Below are 17,791 nucleotides of genomic sequence, written 5' to 3'. Positions count from 1 at the left end.
CATTTTGAACATGACTGACGTTATAACCATAACGTTCTACTGTCTTGCAGCGCGGGGGTATAGCTCAGTGGTAGAGCATTTGACTGCAGATCAAGAGGTCCCTGGTTCAAATCCGGGTGCCCCCTCACTACCTTTTTTTTTTTGCTAATTGAAATGGTAAACGTACTTTGATTTTATTTCATTGTTCAACTGGTAAATGACTAACCTATGTTGCGACTTGTATTTTATTTCATTCTTCTAAAATTAAAAATGACTCAACTCAGTAATGGTTGGACATTAGTTGGTTGCTGAAGAAATCTTGCGACACAAAAATAAAAGAGCAAAAGAAACCTCATCTTCTATCTTCTCTGTGACTGCATGAACCTACGTATCTTTCACCAAAGTGAAATATGTCACACAGTTTTCCATCCACCGGTCACACCTGATTTCATTCAGACAGTTCCAGATGAGATGTTCACTGACTCCACAGTAGTCATACAAACACAAAATCGTTTTTCTCTTTCATGCAATTTAAAAAAGTGATACAATATGATTATTTTCTGACTAAAAACTACAGTGCTGTCATAAATCTGCTAACAAATTAAGGTCGTTCAAAAGGACTTAAAATACTAAGCAAAAAAACAGGTAAACCAGTCTAAACTACCATTTTAAAATGAAACAAAAAACGTTTAATTTATATTAGCACTTATTGTCCTTAAATATTTACTCTATGCTATATGCTTACTTTATATCATAATAATACAAACATATAAGTATGTTCTGTGTATGTCTTTAATGTATGTTTACAGTATATTTTTTTCATAATTCCTTAACGTTTAAAACACAACACTGATATCCTTTAGAAGAAAATCCTGTTTATTCAGCAGTTGGTCAACCTCGCATCACAACACTGACATTCAGGAAGTGGCCAGACCATATCGCACAGTTAACTTGACGAAAAGACACTAACATTCGGTTGCTCTATTCAGCTAATCACATCCACCACATGTACGACATTCACATGGGCACAGAAAGAAACATTCGGGAACTCACAGAGTCCTCATCGTCGTGCTTCTTGTTTTGCACAGAAGGCTACATTTAAGGGGTTCAGGCATTGACCCTCATCCTGGTATTAGAAAGTCATTCCACATTGTACTCTCCTCTAAGGTTCTACCATTCAAGTATGACTCATGTCAACCTGTCCACATTTAAATCAGTCCATGCACGGTTGTTCTTGTGGTGTGACATCAAACCCTCCCTAAGTTTCTTCTTTAGATCCCTCAAACTGGCAGACACGCCATGCTATACAGGCAGACGATTTACACCTTTGGTTATTTGAAGACTTTTAAATACACTAATCCCTTCTCTGCTACAAATGGGGTCAGAGGTGGGACGACTGCTGAAGTTGTACCCAGTGTGATAGATGTGCACTAAGGACCAGGAGGAATGATCTAACTCAACAGATGATTAAAGAGAATATTTGCCTTATTGGGTGAATGCCAATAATAATAATCATAATAATAATGTAAGGATCAGACTTCAGAACAACCTCACCACTGAAAGACTGAGGAGACGATGACAACTACACTTCACATGGTTGAGGCCAGTGTATCAGCTGTGCATCTTTTTCACTCACGTAACTGAAGCTGTATCGGCTCACTTGTGAAGTGGACACGCTCCAGGTGTCAGTCGAGGAACTTCAGCTCCTGTGGTCAACATCCACGAAGTCTTCCATGAGCTCCTCATCCCTGTGTGGTCATCAGCTGCAACTGTTACAGACTGTGGCACTAATAAGTACATTGCAACACTGAGGAACTGGTGCAGCCAACTTAAGAAACAACATCATAGCTGTGAAAAACAGCTCCCCTGATACTTGTGTGCCTGTTTGGTAAGACAGAGTGTGTCTCCTTCTGTACTTCTCCATTTCCCCAATAGCATTAGCCTAACACACACTTGGTCAAGACAGCTTTTAGCCCGTGGCCTGAGTCATTTGCCTTCACTGCACTTGCGGTGGTCATCGCTGCTTTCTGCAGACAATGTGATTCCGAAGGCTTCGTCAAGCCAAGACCTTCAGGCATTACTGGTCACAACCAAAGGTGGACATCCAAGTCCAATACCATGGTTCTCAGTGGAAAAAGGGTGATGAGCTGTCGAGGTTGCAGATGAGGTCCTTACCTCAGGTGGAGGAGTTCTTGTACCTAGTGGTCTGATTCACAAGTGAGGTAACAATGGCATTTTGAGATGGATGAAAGAGCTGAGGCAAAGCTCTCCATTCACTGGTCGAGCTTCATTCCTATTCTCACCTGTGGTCACAAGGTCTAGATGGAGACTGAATCCATCATATAAGCGACTCAAATTGCCTTTCTGTGCTAAGAGTCTGGATTGTTTCTTAGAAATAGGCAGGGGAGGTTGGTCTTCCAGGAGAGACTCAAAGCAGAACTTCCGCCACATCAAGAAACGCCATGGGAGAGGTGGCTTGGGCATCTTGTCAGAACGCCTCTCTGGTGAGGTTGTGCAGCCATGTCCAGTTGAGAGGAGATGTGAAATAGCTTGGTTGACCTCAGTATTCCCCACTGGGGAAGTTCTTAGTCATACTTTGACTAGTGTCCCTCAAAAGTTGTAAAGCCATGTCGCCATCTTAATCCCGCTGAGCTCAGTAGATTAAAGGTTTGGTCCGATTTTCAGATGATGTAGAACAGACAGTAAAGGCAAATACATACCGTAATACATGGATATAAAACACACAGAATCATGCAGTATTATGAACGCTAAGCTCTTCAGTGATATGATGCTTGCTGCAGAAGCCTTTAAGATATGAGATACGACATCTGAACCTTTGGATTTTCTAGAGTGCAGTCTTTTCTTTCTTTTGATACTAGAGTCCAGTTCGGTGAGATTTTTGCTGAGCCGTCACATCCTTCTGAAGTATTCCCTGTCAATGTTTAAATGTGCATCCGATCCAGTTAAGGCAGCCGAGCCTTAACTCAAGACAGTCCGAGCGTGAGCGCATCCGCCCGCGAGTCCTGAACCTCTTCTTCAGGAGTCTCACTGCTCAGCCTGGAGGCTGTCAGACTTGCTGGGAGCCTTGAAGCCTCTCACTTCTTCAAACACCAACTCTGTACACAGGAGCAAAGTCAAGTTTGACTAGAGTTAAATTACTGGTACTTTAAAAACACAAATCCTCCAGGTTATTTTAACTTTGAAAGCAATAGCATGTTGACACAAGCGTAAGGTGGATTCTTATCATCCCAAGATCCAAATCCTCAAATTATGACACCCTTTTATTGCCAATTATGACAGCTTTATTGCCTTTTATTATCTCAAGTATTTGTTTTTGTTGATTTTCAAGTATTGCCATCTTCCTGCGTAACATTTGTGAGGTACTGGTCGACAGCCACAGACCGTCTGGTCACCTCTGGGCTAAATGATCCAGTCTGCATCACAAGAGTGGACAATGCAGTGTAGATTTCTACAATTTCATACTAGTTGTCTAAGTGTATACTGCTAGATTCATGCCATTTAGGTGTAGGGCTGCAAAGGTACAGTAAATTTCTGGTAAATTCCCACGGGTAGTTTATCTTGGGAATTTTCAATATACCATATTGGACACATTGAACGGGTTCGGGTTAACAAAGGGTATGATGGGAATAATTTGAAAACTCACTGGGAATATATTATAGCCAAGCACAAATATAAACAGAAGTCATAAGAGAACATCCTACAAAAGGTTTAGTACAGCTCTATTTGAAAGTGGAACAGAACATAGACCACGCAGAAACCCTAGAACCCTGGAATCGTGGAGTGTTGATAAATTAACTTGGCTCGAAATGTCTCATGCCAACAGCATGAGAGTTGGCAGCCCTGATCACCAATAGCTTTTGCAGTTCTCTTGCAAAGAGCTCTGCGCTCTGTGCACGTGATCGTGGAATGGCATGGATATTCAAGTGTATCTGAATGGCATCTGTTTGTTTTAGTCAAGATTATGATAAAGTTTCCTCAATTATACTTAAGTTCCCTATGGAGAGCCAACCTTCAATTTTGAACATTTTTAGTTCATTCCATTTATTCCCATAAATTTCCCATGGAAAGTTTCATTTTTTGAAAATTCTCAGAAAAACATAGGTCTAAAACAAATAGCAGCATCGAGGAGCTAGGTAGTAAACCTTAAGGTCAGGCGAGTCACCTGAAGCTGCTACAGTTTAGGTGGGTTAAGTGTGAAGAGTAGCTAGCAAAAGACTCGGCACCAGTAGTCTAGGTGTAGGCGACTGAACTCTAGTTAACAAGCTGTGGGTGGTTAATTGTTTTTTGTGTATAACTGCTTCCCAAACTTCACCTTTCCACTCCTCCAGTGTGCGATCTTTGCTCTCCAGTGTCTGATCATAAGGCAGCGCTTCCGGCTCATCGTCCGGATCATGGTACTGGGAGAAGTATGGGTGTGACAGAGCCTCGCTGGCCGAGATCCGACCGTCGCAGTCGAGAACCAGCATTCTCTTCAGCAGGTCTACAGCTGGAGGAGTCAAGCACTGACTTTATTACACTGTGTTTAAAGCACCACGTGTAGTTGATATTTATAGCGCTGTCTGACCGAGTGGGTTGGCTCCTCTGAAGATCTTCTCCAGGTCCTGCTGGGGCATGAAAGGCAGTGACTGGATGTACTTCTGTGCCTGAAAGGGAAGACCAGGGGTCGAGAGTTCACACCAAACAATCGCACACTCATCTATCAGCAGGAGCCGACAAGTCAATCAACAGCCGAGTCCTTCAGTCGATCAGATCAATCGACCCACCACCCCTGCCTCACATGTTCAGAGCAGATCTTCTTCAGTAGGTCTGGTGTCGGCGTTCCTACCATCTCCATGATTCTCTTCAGCTGGTCGATATCTTGAGCGGCGTTCAGGAACATTCGTATCATTTCAAAGTGAGAAAGTGATGAATCCGTTGATGTACACTCAAATCATTTTTCCACCTTTAACTTTTGGTATATTTTAAGGTTAACCTCTGGACAATAGTGAACATTTCTCAATAGTATCTAGAGTCACCTTTTTTGTTTGTCTTTTGCTTCAATTGACTGTTATTTACTGTTATTGTGGTGAATGTCATTGTTGTTGTTTTTCATGTTTGAATGTTGTGCAACAGTCTTACCTACTATATTAGACATATTTCCTTGTTATTTATGAATTATTTTTTATTTCTCTTATTTTATTTTTTTGTTTGGTCGAGTCAACCTCTTAGTTCTGGGTTTCTCCTCTTTCTCCTTTTTTTCTATTTTTTCAAGTCTGGAATTTTCATTGATAGATCCTTTCATTTCTTTTACTGCACGTTATTGTATACCTTTGTGTGCATTGTTGATATGTATTTCATGCCAAGAGTTTGGATTCACATTCAACTTTTTAAAAACTTTTTCTTATTATTTTGAGACTCACTTTGTGAGTCTTGTTATGAATCATTTTTTTGTGTGGGTTTAAGACTTTTTTCCTCAGCTGCAAACGTTTCAGATTGTTACTGTAAATTCATCAATAAAGTGAACTCATAACTCCAGAACATTGCCAAGTGTAAAAATGAGAGTTTCATCACATTATTTATTCATGTAAAATTCTATTAATAATTAATCTTGGCCTCCATCATCTGCTTCAAAGTGTCGCAAAAATTTGTAGATGAAATGATCAAAGATAGATATTAAAAATGCTAGCTCAACGCTAACAAATGAATACTGACACTTTTGGCAATTGGGGCTACAAAGTCCAAAAGTTGGACTGATGACTAATGGTTGCAGCACTTTCTCCTCCTCTTTCTTCTCTCCCAAATGAAGACAGATTGTGATGCAAATCCCTGAAAGTCTCCATCCACTGAAACCTCAGGTGGCTAACTGAGGATTGCACTGCGGTGGAGGAAGTGCCGTCGTCAGGCAGATGAAGGATACAGTCAGTGCCTGGAAACAGGACTTTCCCCTTCAGCAGTTCTCCCATGATGCAGCCCACCGACCAGATATCCACTGTGACACGCAAATACGGATGAACAACTTTGATCCACAATCGTATCACTAACAATAGCTGCTACCGTTCTGGTTATAGTGCATCCAGTTCAGCATGATCTCTGGGGCTCGGTACCAGCGGGTCGCCACATAGCCCGTCATCTCGTCGTCAGTCTGCCTCGCCAATCCAAAGTCCAAGATCTGCAGACATTAGTACGTTGATGTGCAATTCTAACACAGCCTCCTTTGGTGAGCGCTAGCGGCGAGACTCACCCGCAGCTCACAGTCTTCATTCACCGCCACGTTGCTGGGCTTAAGGTCCTGAGAGGAGAAAAGGAAAAAATCAGCTCCGAAACCCTGATCGCACCAGTGTCAAGTGCTTACTCAAGCCTGGGATGGACACTCACTCTGTGGATCAGCCCAGCCGAGTGGATGTACTGTTTTCCCGATGACACCGAAGGAGGAGGGGCAAGAAGAGAGACAACAAGTCAACTCAGGGTTCACAAGTGAAGATGGGTATGATCCGACACTCCTACAAGGAGATGCTTTTGTATGATGCCTAGCAACCGCTAGCCTAAACTGACTCCACCAGCCGGTAAATGCAGTAGTCAGTTTACCGGCTGGAGTGTGAGGAGGATTGTTTCTCCACCTGGACAGTCCTGGGTTTTATTGACAACTGGTTTGAGTAGAACTTGAATTGCAAGTAAAACACAAATGAATCATGTCAGAATTTGGATTCAAACCCATGAACACAAGTGAAAATTGAAGTAGAATGTACTTCGACTGAACAAAATCAAGTCTCTCACATAAGTTTAAGTTAACATTTAAGTTAACATTTCTGAGGATAAAAAGGTTGGATTCGAAGGTGACCAGGAAAAGGCTCTGGTCTTCCACGTCTCAGAACATACTGTATGTTGCTACGTTAGGTTCACTCTTTCGTGGCGGTGAGAGTACAAATTCCACACCTGACAGGACATAGATACAAGACTACACAAGCACTACTAACAGAGATGTAATGTAAGTGACGAAACGGCACAGGAAGAAAACGTAGAAACGATGTTGCATGTTGCCACATCTCCATGACGATATAAATAAAGAGTACTTCTTTCCAAGGAGTGGGAAAAATGATTAAATCTTCATTATTTTTACAACAAAATTATATGAAAATGTCCACAGTAAGAGTTTTATAAAGTATTTGAGATCTACTTTGACTGTTCAGACCATTTCAGGACATATTGAAGTTTGATTTATAGAAACCTTGACTACATTATATGAAGAAGTTGAATGTTGCACTGTTATTTAAGTTTTTAGTTTAGTCTTCCTTCTTGGCTTCTTGTACTGGCCCGGGAATATTATGTCTGACAGTGGACCTGGGAATGTGGGAGGAGTCAGAGAGAGGGAAGTCTGGGCCACTGTACTGCTTCAGCTGCTGCTCCCGCAACCCAACCTCAAACAGATGCATGGATACTCAACAGATTTGGGACCCTTTTTATCAATATATTAAAACAGACTGATGATCACAGGTAGCTGGACTGATGGACACTTGCTCAACCCCCGGACATCAAAAACATACTGACCTTAGACGACTGTGTAAATTAAGTACAATCTGATTGGCTGCTGTCTTGTTTAGAGTGTTTACTTTATCGTTGTGTTTTAATTTCTATTTAATTATTTTAATTTGTATAACCTGTGTAAAACCTGTATTAGGTTGTATTTAGGTTGTGTTTAAAATTATTGGGTGAATTAAAAATTACTTTAATTAAAAAAATGTTATATAAATAAATAAAAGGATACGTAGAAAACAGAAAATAACAGATTGAGTTAAATAATAAAATGTAGTATTTAAATCTATTAGACAAAAATAGTGTCAAATAGACCACGACTTGCTTCACCTTGAGGCCTCGCAGAAGCTGGTAAATCAAAAACTGCACGTGCTCGTCTGACAGACGCTGAAATTTGACGATGTTATTAAGGTCGGCGCCCATCAGGTTGGTCACCAGGTACCTGCAGGAAAGACAGAGTGTTTGATGTGTGATTCAGTGGCACTACCATGGCAACCCTCAGACTCCCGGTCCCTGAAGCTCATAAACAGCCTGATACGTGTGATGGATGATACTCGCACGTGATGGACTTACAGTTCATTGAAGTCTTCCAACGAGGACGCGGGTGAGAAGACGTCCAGTAGCCCGATGACCTGCAGGAGAAGCACCGTCACTGAGAGTATGAGGAGCAGAGGTTATTTATAAAAACTCACATTCTCGTGTTTCATGTGCTTGAGCAGCCTGAGTTCCCGGTAGGATCTGCGACTGTGGATGAGAGACTGGAAAGGCCTGGAAAGCTTTTTCACAGCCACTTTCTGTCGCAACACCACGTCATAGGCCGAACTGTAACAAGAGGAGAGGTCTGTCAGGTTCTTCATGAACCAGGGTTGGACAGGGTTTTTCATGTTTAAATACAGATAATACGTAAAGCACGAGTCTTGAGCAAGACCTGGTACTGGAGAGTTTCAGACTAAGAAAATCGGTAGCAGGAACAAAGAAGGGGAAGGAAATGCAACGCAGAAAAATACAGAAGTGAAAGGAATGATTCGAAAAGGGAGTTCAGTTAGTCATTCATTGAAGGTGGAATGTGCTGCTTATGAAAGACTGTCTTTCCAATAATAAGACGTTGGTGGAGTAACGCCACATTGTCATCACGTGTTATCCTACAACTGAAACTTAACAGCGCATATTACTGTTACGGGGGCTGGAGTCGATCCCACCTACTTGGTAAAAATCGCAGGAGGGACATAAAAAGACAGACGACTAACACACACTCACACCTACCAACAATCCCGGGCCATTAAAACCTCTTGTTTGTTGTTGGAATGTAACCAGATTCCCACAGTTGTCTCAGGCTTGATACAAACATATTAACGATAATGACCTCACAGCGACTCTGAACCGGTATGGTGAAGTCAGACACTGTCGCTTGCAAGACAAGCAGTTGAGTGAAAGAGAGAGCGTTCCACTTCCTGGAGTGATGCCAAAAGGTGATTAGCCATTGACTGTGGCAGATAGAGGGCGGCTCTCACTCCCTGTTACACCTCGCTCACACTTGACATCAGCTGTTTTCCAAGCTCCATGAGGTCTCCACAAGTCCAGTAGCAGAAGTGTACGGATTCATTTCATCCATTCAGGTGGTTGTTGTCCTTGGGGAAAGTGAGTATGTCCAGGCACAAACCTGTTTTCCTGCAGCAGAAACTGCTATTCTGGTTTTGGGACAATGAGGCTCTGATGGGCATTGTGGCATGAGTATTGGGTTCCAACGGGTCAGTCGCTTGCCTCTCCAGCAGGAGTGAAAACCGAATATCAAGCCAAATGTTTCCCATTCTGAGAGTGAGTATCATCTTGACTGTTATCAATGTTCAATGTGAGGATGAAACAACATCAAATCATCTCTCTGGGACAAAGTCCCCAAAACAGATGAACACCTGTTCTCACTCTCGAGGGCTGAACAGTTGACATGGCTGCAGTGTTACGCAGCAAAGAGCTCACACGCTTCAGAGATCGACACACACAGCCCATGCTGCCAGGCCGGATGTTCCCACTGAGTTTGATCAGCAGCCAGGCTGCGACAAGAAGCAGGAATTACACTTCTCTTCCTGACATCAACCAGATATGACTCCGGCTTCACAGCTCACCGCATCCATTTTGCATTTCAAGTCTCGCAGCATTCTGAAATCAGGGAAGCTGAGCTCTGCTCCCTTGTTAATTGTTTATACAACAGTACCACTGTTAGGTTTGGAATACTTGACATAAGAAGTAAAGCTACCAAAACATGGCAAAAACATCGTCCCAGGGCACATATCACATCATAAATAGCTACTTGACCAAGACAGAGACCAAACTCAATTCAGAATGCATAAGCAAATGTCTTGTATTGACACACACACAAAACAGTGGCCATTTTTTCCAATATAAATCAAAAATTGAAATGCCATGCATGCTATCATTGCTGTTCTGCTCGGTCACTGTACGCTCTGACAAGGTCTTGACACTAAAAATGGCGCTTTAGATTATGTATTATATAATAAATCAGTGAGCAACCCTTCAACCTGTGCAAAATAGTTAAATCTAAAACACCTAATTTAGAAGCTACATAGGACCTGAGAGAGGCCTGCCATGATGTATGACATTGTCATTGGAAGTGGCAAGGAAGAACAAGTTTAGAGAAATTATGTCAGGGCCACCAAGTGGAGAACCTAGAGAGGCCAGACTCAGATGGTTTGGACACATGTAGCGAAATGGAAGTACCAGGCAAGGAAGATAACCATTGGGGTTCATTGATGTGATTTGGGGACATGGACGAGGACTTTAAAAAGATAAGCATGACTAGGGAGGATGTACAAGATGGGCTACACATTACATTTGTAAGAACTCAAGGTTGCTGTATACACTAAACAGTAGTAAATGAGTGTAGAATAAAACACAACAGTACACAAAATGGATAGAATTTAAGATTCAAGGGCGCATATTGGTGAGGTAGGTAGGTAACTTTATTGTCAAATATGCTACAGTACAAGACAGAGTTGTGATGTCAGGGTATACCTGTATAGTGCTCAGAGTTCGGCAGAAGAGTGGCTGAAGGCTCAGCCGCCCATAGAAGTTCAGCAGGGGGGGTATTGTGGGTGAGAGCGGTTCTGAACGCCATTAAAAGTTTATACAAGGAGTTTGAAGTTAATTCATTTTTCACTGGGCGTCAGTGAAGTTGTTGTAGGACAGACAGTTTTATGGAAACAAATGATGCCTTTTTTTACTTTTTTTATTGAATAAGTAGAGACACTTTCAGCACTAGCTCCGCCATCTTGAATCCACCATCCACAATAACTTGGGACGGCGCCCCCTGGCAACTGAACTACATTTCATGATGTGCGCGAGCTGAGCAAGTACCACCACGACCAATCAAGACTGAAGCTAGCAACCAACTACGGATGACTGGAGTTACAGGAACTAAAAAGTAGCCAGTGGTGTGAACACACCTCTAGATCTCTCTGCCTTCCTGGGTTTGTTGGCATTAAGGGAATCTGGGGTGATATGCAGCTTGAGAAATGTGTTTGAGGTCAAGAACGTTGGGGTTATCGCAGCATGAAATGAGTCACTACCTGACTGTGCCATTCATTCAGGATATGTCTGAGCGCAGTGAGGATATTTTCCATGTTCAGAAATGGAATAAAAGCATGATGTCAGAAGTGGGATTCGAACCCACGCCTCCAGGGGAGACTGCGACCTGAACGCAGCGCCTTAGACCGCTCGGCCATCCTGACTGTGCTAGCATAGGATCAAGGGGTCCCTCCTCCTCCAGCGTTTGTCAGGCAGACTGCTCAAAGCCCTAATGACCCATGCAGGGTGTTATATTACAGGTTCGATAGTAAGAATCACAGTGTGACTGCGACCCTGACTTTTTACAGGGGATGCACAGAATCGTGTATCGACCTGATCCAGCATCTTAAATTCATCAAGTCAAAGTATTGTGAAAAAGGGACAATTAGGGAAGCAGATCTTTTCAACTCTATGTTTAGAGCTCAAGTTGGTGTCACAGTCAGTTCCCGTCAGAATGCTGCAACAGTTACATGCAACATGTGCAAAATGCTGGTGACATTTGGTTGACACTTTATCATTCGCGGTCGATCCAGGTGTCAGTATCGGGACCATAAAAGTTGGATCGGTGCAAGGCAGTCTCATGTCATGACCAAACTATGTAGGTATTACAGTCTATAATGTCACAACCTGTCATACCTAGGTGCATTTATAATGAGACCGATGCATCCAGTACCACTAATACCACACTTAGTAGCAAATGTATCTCATCACATAATGGTTTACTGAAGCACCGAGTGTCATGTCACATATTCACCATATGCTTCAAAACCCACTACACAAATGCAGGAATGTATGAAACAGACCCACGTACATATTGTGACCATTTAAAGGGAGGAGTAACGTACCAAGAATATATGTCCCGGTACGGTACTCGGGTATGAATCACAATGTGTCCAAAGTGTGAAAAACCACAAATACATTTTTTGCTTTGGTGTCACCAACAGTCATCTTGTTAATAAGGCTTTCCACAGCCAGGCAACGTCATCACCTCTGATTCTATTCTCTTTTGAATAGGACCGGATGTTTAATGCACAGTAATGTCCAGACACAAGTTCAGGAACTGACCAAATTTCCTACAATACTGGAGGGCAGCATTACACCCAGAGTGGATTTAATAAATATGGCTCGCATTAATACGTCTGTGCTCTAGTGTGTCTCAGCTGTGCTACATTATCTGCCTTCTCCTCTTCACTATCTCGTGTTCTCATCCGCCCCTCTGTAATGTTCTTTCCTTTGTTCTGGTGAACATGGAGGATTACAGATTCCTGCTGGATCTTTGAACTCATCTTAACAATCTCAAGAGACAGTTTCAGAAATTCAGCTCGAATATGTCTTCACCCCAGAGACTGAGAATCTGCACCCCCATCACAGCTAATATATAAATACATGCCATGTTCCGACGCCCCCATCCCCCAACTCCTGACCATGAAAAGTCAGCGACAATAGCTCGACAACAACAAAGTGGGAGGTTAGTGGAGGAATGTCTTTGTCTGGTCGTCTTATTTCACAAGCACCGCATCATCGAGGTAAAAATGGGTTTTTGCCTTTAGTAAAGGCTGGACGATAAGCAATAAAACTTGAATTTAAAAATAAAGGTCAGTTGAGTTAAGTAGATAAGGTCTTTTAGCAAAGGTGGTGCGTATTTAACTGGTAGATTAAATGATTCATATATGGACAACAACATTGTGTGTTTCTCCACGATCCGAGTCACACCTCCCCAAAATATCTGCCGAACACAAGCCTTTCAAAGCCAACCTTAACGTCGACCTCAGTATCATCATCTGTGTCACTTTTAACTGGAGATGTGAAAAATATCAACACAGCAATACATGACCAATGAATAATTTCCAATGACATTGTGAACACCACTGCAAGAAAGTTATAATTTCTTTGCAACTGTAGCTCTATGTCACACTTCCACACATCCTATTGAGAGGTTCCAGCCAATACTCGCCTCTACTTCTAACCCTGCTTCTGGACCTATTTTCAGAGGCTCTAAACCTTACAATATGTTGCACCCTTTCTGCACTCTTCTTCCCAATTGTTAGATGCTAGAGTAAAGATAAAATAAGAGGTAACAATCCTATTGTGATCAACTCGTGATATATGATAGACAAATATACACAGCTAGACATATTAATCTCAGGTTTATATCTGGGTCATCGCAGAGTACATACACATTATTACATACACTTTTATCATAGTGATGCACAGATATCAACCTTACCGCATGACACTACATTGAACCCAAGACACATAAATACATGGCTTCATACTGTGACCCAGACATTGGTCAAGAACTATAAAATATGTACTGCTGGGACCAACTAACCATTTGCTGCTTCTGTTCTTCATCTGACTTTCTGCATCCTTTTGTATTATGTTTGTATTTTTCAGAACTTTTTTACTTCACTAAATTTAAATAGTTTTCTGGAGATATCTGGAATGATAGTGAGATGTGAAATTTTTGTCCATATTGCTCTACAAAGGGGGATAAACTCATCATGAGTCATCATAAACAATAAAGATGTCGCCCAGTAAACAGGGCTCTCAAAGCAGAATTCATCATTAAGCTCCTGGACACCTCCATATGTAGTGAAAAACTATCAGCACGACCATAACTACTCAGGTGTCAGAAGACATCAAAGGAATCCATACCTTATGTACAAAGGTTGCAACACACGACACCAACAACAATAAAGGCTGAAGCAAAGTCCGAGCGTATGGTTGAGTCACTAAGAGCATGCATCGATGTTTTACTTGGGAAGACTTGAGGTCATTTATAGCTCCAGGAATATAAAACATTCCAGAATTATTGAAAGCAGCTCTTCAGCATCATCTTCAGACTGCATCCCAGGCAGGCAGTAAAGATAAACCCCTGGCCTCTAAATTTAGGCTTTGCAAGAACAAGAATCAATGGTGGGGACTGTGGGAGTAGAAACTTCCGCTCAGACGGGCTCATTCACGGAGAAGAACGTGCAAAGTCACGGCACGGCTCCTGTGCTTTTCTCGGAAGAGTTGAAAGCAGCATTATGGGTGAGATGTTAGTCTCGAAAAGCTTTTACTGCGAGTCATAAAGACGCGCCAGCAGCAGATTAAATTTGATTTTATTGATAAGAGGATGTAAAGCAAAGCTTTTAAAAAAGGAGGATGATATCACTAGCTTTGTGGTCATTAATGTTGACGACAAGCGTCTTCAAACTGTTCTATAATAATCCAGGGACTTCTGAATGCCTGAGTTCCTCAACTGTAACATTTGGGATTTGTCTGTTCTGACCTTGACCAAAATCGTTTTTTTCTAAGGCCTCAATTTAACCAATGTCCAAATGAATTGACATATTTTTCACAACTTGTAATGTTGATACAACTGCGTGGCCCACACTATCATTTCGTAACGTCTATTATTGATGGCTCATGTGACAAGCCACAGGAAGCAGTCTTATTTCAGATCCCATAGTGCACTGCACAAGTTGAAGCATCAGGCCACCGCCGAGTTACTGGCGGCCACAAACCCTGGCTGACGTGATGGAACTCAATGTCTACTTCTCAACGCGACAGAAAAATGCACTTGTCCGCACACTGGAGACTTTATGATCAATTCTGTTGCTCCTTTGATTGAGGTTGCAACCAAAAGGTCTTCCTGAAATGGATCCCGTCTTGCAGGTGCCACTGCCATTATCAGGGTGTCAACATGCCACAGCTGACTGAAGTATGTTCACCACCTGCCCTCGGACCTGACTACAGACCCACAGAATGGGTGGAAACAGTGTCGGAGTGACTGCAGCACCGACTTACTCCTGTTGTGAAACCAATATGAGAAGGCGCTTCTGGAGTCACATGACCACACCAACTCTTCTCCCTCAGGTTTGGACCCATTAGCCAGCTATGATTGCTAAATGAATATCGACTGCAAGGGTTGGGTTATCACCATGGCAACAAGGGAGCAGCCGTATAGAGACAAAAAGGAGGGTTTGTTAGCGTGGGGCAGGTTCGGCATCAGCTCAGATGAAATACGGGAAATTCCCATGTCGAGACACCCATGTTGCGCCAATGAGTCAAACGAAAACACCCACACAATTTATCATTGATACACGACTTGTCGACTGCACGCTTTAATGGAGGTGTGCGCAGAGCCACTCACCACACCGATCCATAAGCTCCGGAGCCCACCGGCGTCAGGTTCTGGTACCGCTCGGGAACCTCCCACACCGTCTTATTCAGCTCCTGCCGATAGAATCCAGGCCTGGCCGACATGTCTCTGACAATGAAAGCTGGACGGCTGAACGCGGGTGAGAGAAAGAGGAGGACCCGGGCGTGGAGGCAGATGCTGCCGCCGCTAATGCTCCACAGCGCACCGGCCAGTGACAGCCGCCTCCTCCCGCCCCCTCCGTCGATCCTTCCGCCTGACTGTCTGCACGTCTCACTTTCTGCCCGTGTGATTATCTGGGCGTGTGTGTGCGTTGACCAGCGTGTCCGATGCTTCACTACACTTCAAAACATTCGCCAATTCATACGCATTTTCGAGACATAACTCGCGATAAAAGGGTTAGTGTCGCCACCTTGCGTCCACTGTCAGGATGGCCGAGCGGTCTAAGGCGCTGCGTTCAGGTCGCAGTCTCCCCTGGAGGCGTGGGTTCGAATCCCACTTCTGACAACATTTTCATTTTTGTTAAATATCTTATTTATATGATAACGGTGGCATTGAGTGGCCATCAGAGGTTGCCACGTTCCTCGCGCAGCGCCCCACAACAGAAATCAAACAGCTCACCCAAGTGGTATTAAGAAATACTGCAACTTTGCAACTTTCAACAATCCACAAAAGCCACAATCCACAACACGCATTTGTCGAATGCTTTTCATTATGATGTGATGTGTGTGTGGTTACGGAGATTTTGCATTTGTAGTAATGACGAATACATCGACCTTTGATACAGCTCGTGCCACTTACTCTACCTTCCAGTTGCTGAGTAAAACTACACAAGCATTCGACAGCTTCACAACGTGCTACATGCATGATATGAACTGTTGAACCGTTACAAACATTGATAAACAACGGGCGACTTTCCTCTCAGGTAACGGTTCCCCACAATATAGCGATAAAGTGACACACGAATTAAGTCATTTTTATGCATTTCATGCATCACACAGCACTTCGGTGAACGTGTAAATACTCACCATACCGCTGAAAACACGAAAGTCTATCGAGGGGCTCAGTACTGTAGTTAATGTCTTTGCCTCACTGAAGTAACAAAGTGGTGAAGTCTTTGTTACGACGACTCTGCTCGCTGCTGAATGGTCAAATTGAGAAGCTGTTCCGAGTGCAAGGACAGCGATTGGTGGAGAATGTTGGAAAGGGAGATGCAATTGGCCAACGGGCCAACATTTAATTACCCTGCTGAAAACGGAACAATCCCAAAATGGTTCGCGTTTCCGGTGTTAGCTCACTGTCAGGATGGCCGAGCGGTCTAAGGCGCTGCGTTCAGGTCGCAGTCTCCCCTGGAGGCGTGGGTTCGAATCCCACTTCTGACAACACAACTTTTTCTTTTAAATATCTGATCAATGTATAACGACGACGTTCAAGGGCCATGAAAATAATCGTAAAAAAAATGGTGGTGGGAACCAACGATGGCAAACGCAGGAATTGGACATATGAAACCTATTATTTCTGAGTTTTGAACGCAGAAATTTTGAGTTTGAAACTCAGAAGTGGCCGTATTCCAACAACAGGAATGAAGCAGCTCACACAAGCGGTATTAAGATGTACTGTACTGCAACTTCAATTTAGCGGTTGATAAGTGGCGATTTGTCAGTAGATGGCGCCATCTACTGACAAAGAGGGGTTTTCAACTAACAACTCCCGAAAGCTTTCTCCATTTCTGTGGAGGTCGAGGACATCGAGCATAAGTGATTGGTGCCAGAGGAATGAATTATTCGACAAAAACTACTGACATGTCAGCTGAGTAACTCTCCCACCACATTGTTAGCATTAGCAGGCTGAATGTCACAAACAATAATAAGTTTTACTACTTACATGATATTAACTCATGTGATACAGCACAGTTGATCCATTCAAAACATCCATAAAAGCAGGTGAGACACATAGTAAAGTTAGTTTTCATGCATTGTCATACATCACAGTGCACTGCCATGAATGTGCAAATACTACAAAATTCTGTCGACGCGCTTTCCGTACTGTAATGAATGTCCTTTATTTATATTATTGTCCTTTGTAATAGAATGTCCTGGACATAACAAAGCGCGCTGCCGCTTTTTTACAACTGCTCTGGTCGCTCCCGATTGGTCAAATTTCCTCACTCTGATTGGTCAAATTATGAAACCGTTTGGAGAGTGAAGACAGAGAATGGTTTAGAATGTTGAAAAGGGAGAAATGCAATTGGCCAACACTTACTTTCTTGAACGATCCTTCAAAAGTCTTTGCTTGGCAAGATGGGGAAGAAAAGAAGAGAGAGTGAGAAGAAAAATGAGAAAGAAAAGAACACATTTCATTCATTTTTAGCCACAGAAATAGGAAGTAAGTTTTTAACCAACTACCTAACACGTAGTTTCCGGCATCTAGCGCTGAGTCGCCAGAGGTGTGAAGCTCACCACCTGCTGAGAGTTTCACGAGACAAAGTGCAGCTCTGGGTCCAACTGGGATGAACTCCGCGGCCAAAACCCAATTCACTTGTGTTCACATCTTGGA

The 17,791-nt window shown here is 42.9% G+C and overlaps 1 protein-coding gene and 4 non-coding genes across 8 annotated transcripts; 3 read left to right on the top strand and 2 right to left on the bottom strand.

The window, feature by feature from the left end:
• The first annotated feature begins 53 nt into the window (after positions 1-53).
• trnac-gca (transfer RNA cysteine (anticodon GCA)) lies at positions 54-125 on the top strand. Its single transcript has one exon. It is a non-coding gene; the product is annotated as a tRNA-Cys (tRNA).
• A 718-nt stretch (positions 126-843) lies between these two features.
• mapk11 (mitogen-activated protein kinase 11) lies at positions 844-17,264 on the bottom strand. Of its 4 annotated transcripts, none has more exons than XM_053863613.1 (12): positions 17,120-17,264; positions 8,202-8,331; positions 8,083-8,141; positions 7,840-7,951; positions 6,355-6,384; positions 6,221-6,268; positions 6,034-6,148; positions 5,897-5,968; positions 4,778-4,857; positions 4,565-4,643; positions 4,313-4,486; positions 844-3,095 (listed from the first exon to the last, which is right to left on the bottom strand). In XM_053863613.1, the coding sequence occupies exons 2-12, from the start codon at positions 8,214-8,216 to the stop codon at positions 3,025-3,027; spliced, it is 855 nt and encodes a 284-aa protein (XP_053719588.1). In that variant the 5' UTR covers positions 8,217-8,331; positions 17,120-17,264; the 3' UTR covers positions 844-3,024. The 4 variants fall into 4 exon arrangements, with proteins under 4 accessions (XP_053719588.1, XP_053719589.1, XP_053719586.1 ...); XM_053863614.1 differs by lacking the exon at positions 17,120-17,264 and adding an exon at positions 16,264-16,393; XM_053863611.1 differs by lacking the exon at positions 17,120-17,264 and adding an exon at positions 15,230-15,551.
• trnal-cag (transfer RNA leucine (anticodon CAG)) lies at positions 11,170-11,252 on the bottom strand. The gene has a single exon. It is a non-coding gene; the product is annotated as a tRNA-Leu (tRNA).
• Positions 15,660-15,742, top strand: trnal-cag (transfer RNA leucine (anticodon CAG)). The gene has a single exon. It is a non-coding gene; the product is annotated as a tRNA-Leu (tRNA).
• trnal-cag (transfer RNA leucine (anticodon CAG)) lies at positions 16,535-16,617 on the top strand. The gene has a single exon. It is a non-coding gene; the product is annotated as a tRNA-Leu (tRNA).
• Positions 17,265-17,791: the final 527 nt, after the last annotated feature.

The sequence above is a fragment of the Synchiropus splendidus genome, chromosome 4 (genome assembly GCF_027744825.2).
Source record: "Synchiropus splendidus isolate RoL2022-P1 chromosome 4, RoL_Sspl_1.0, whole genome shotgun sequence".
Classification (NCBI taxonomy): domain Eukaryota; kingdom Metazoa; phylum Chordata; class Actinopteri; order Syngnathiformes; family Callionymidae; genus Synchiropus; species Synchiropus splendidus.
Note: the sequence above shows the minus strand (reverse complement) of the source record. Positions and strands in the feature narration are given on the sequence as shown.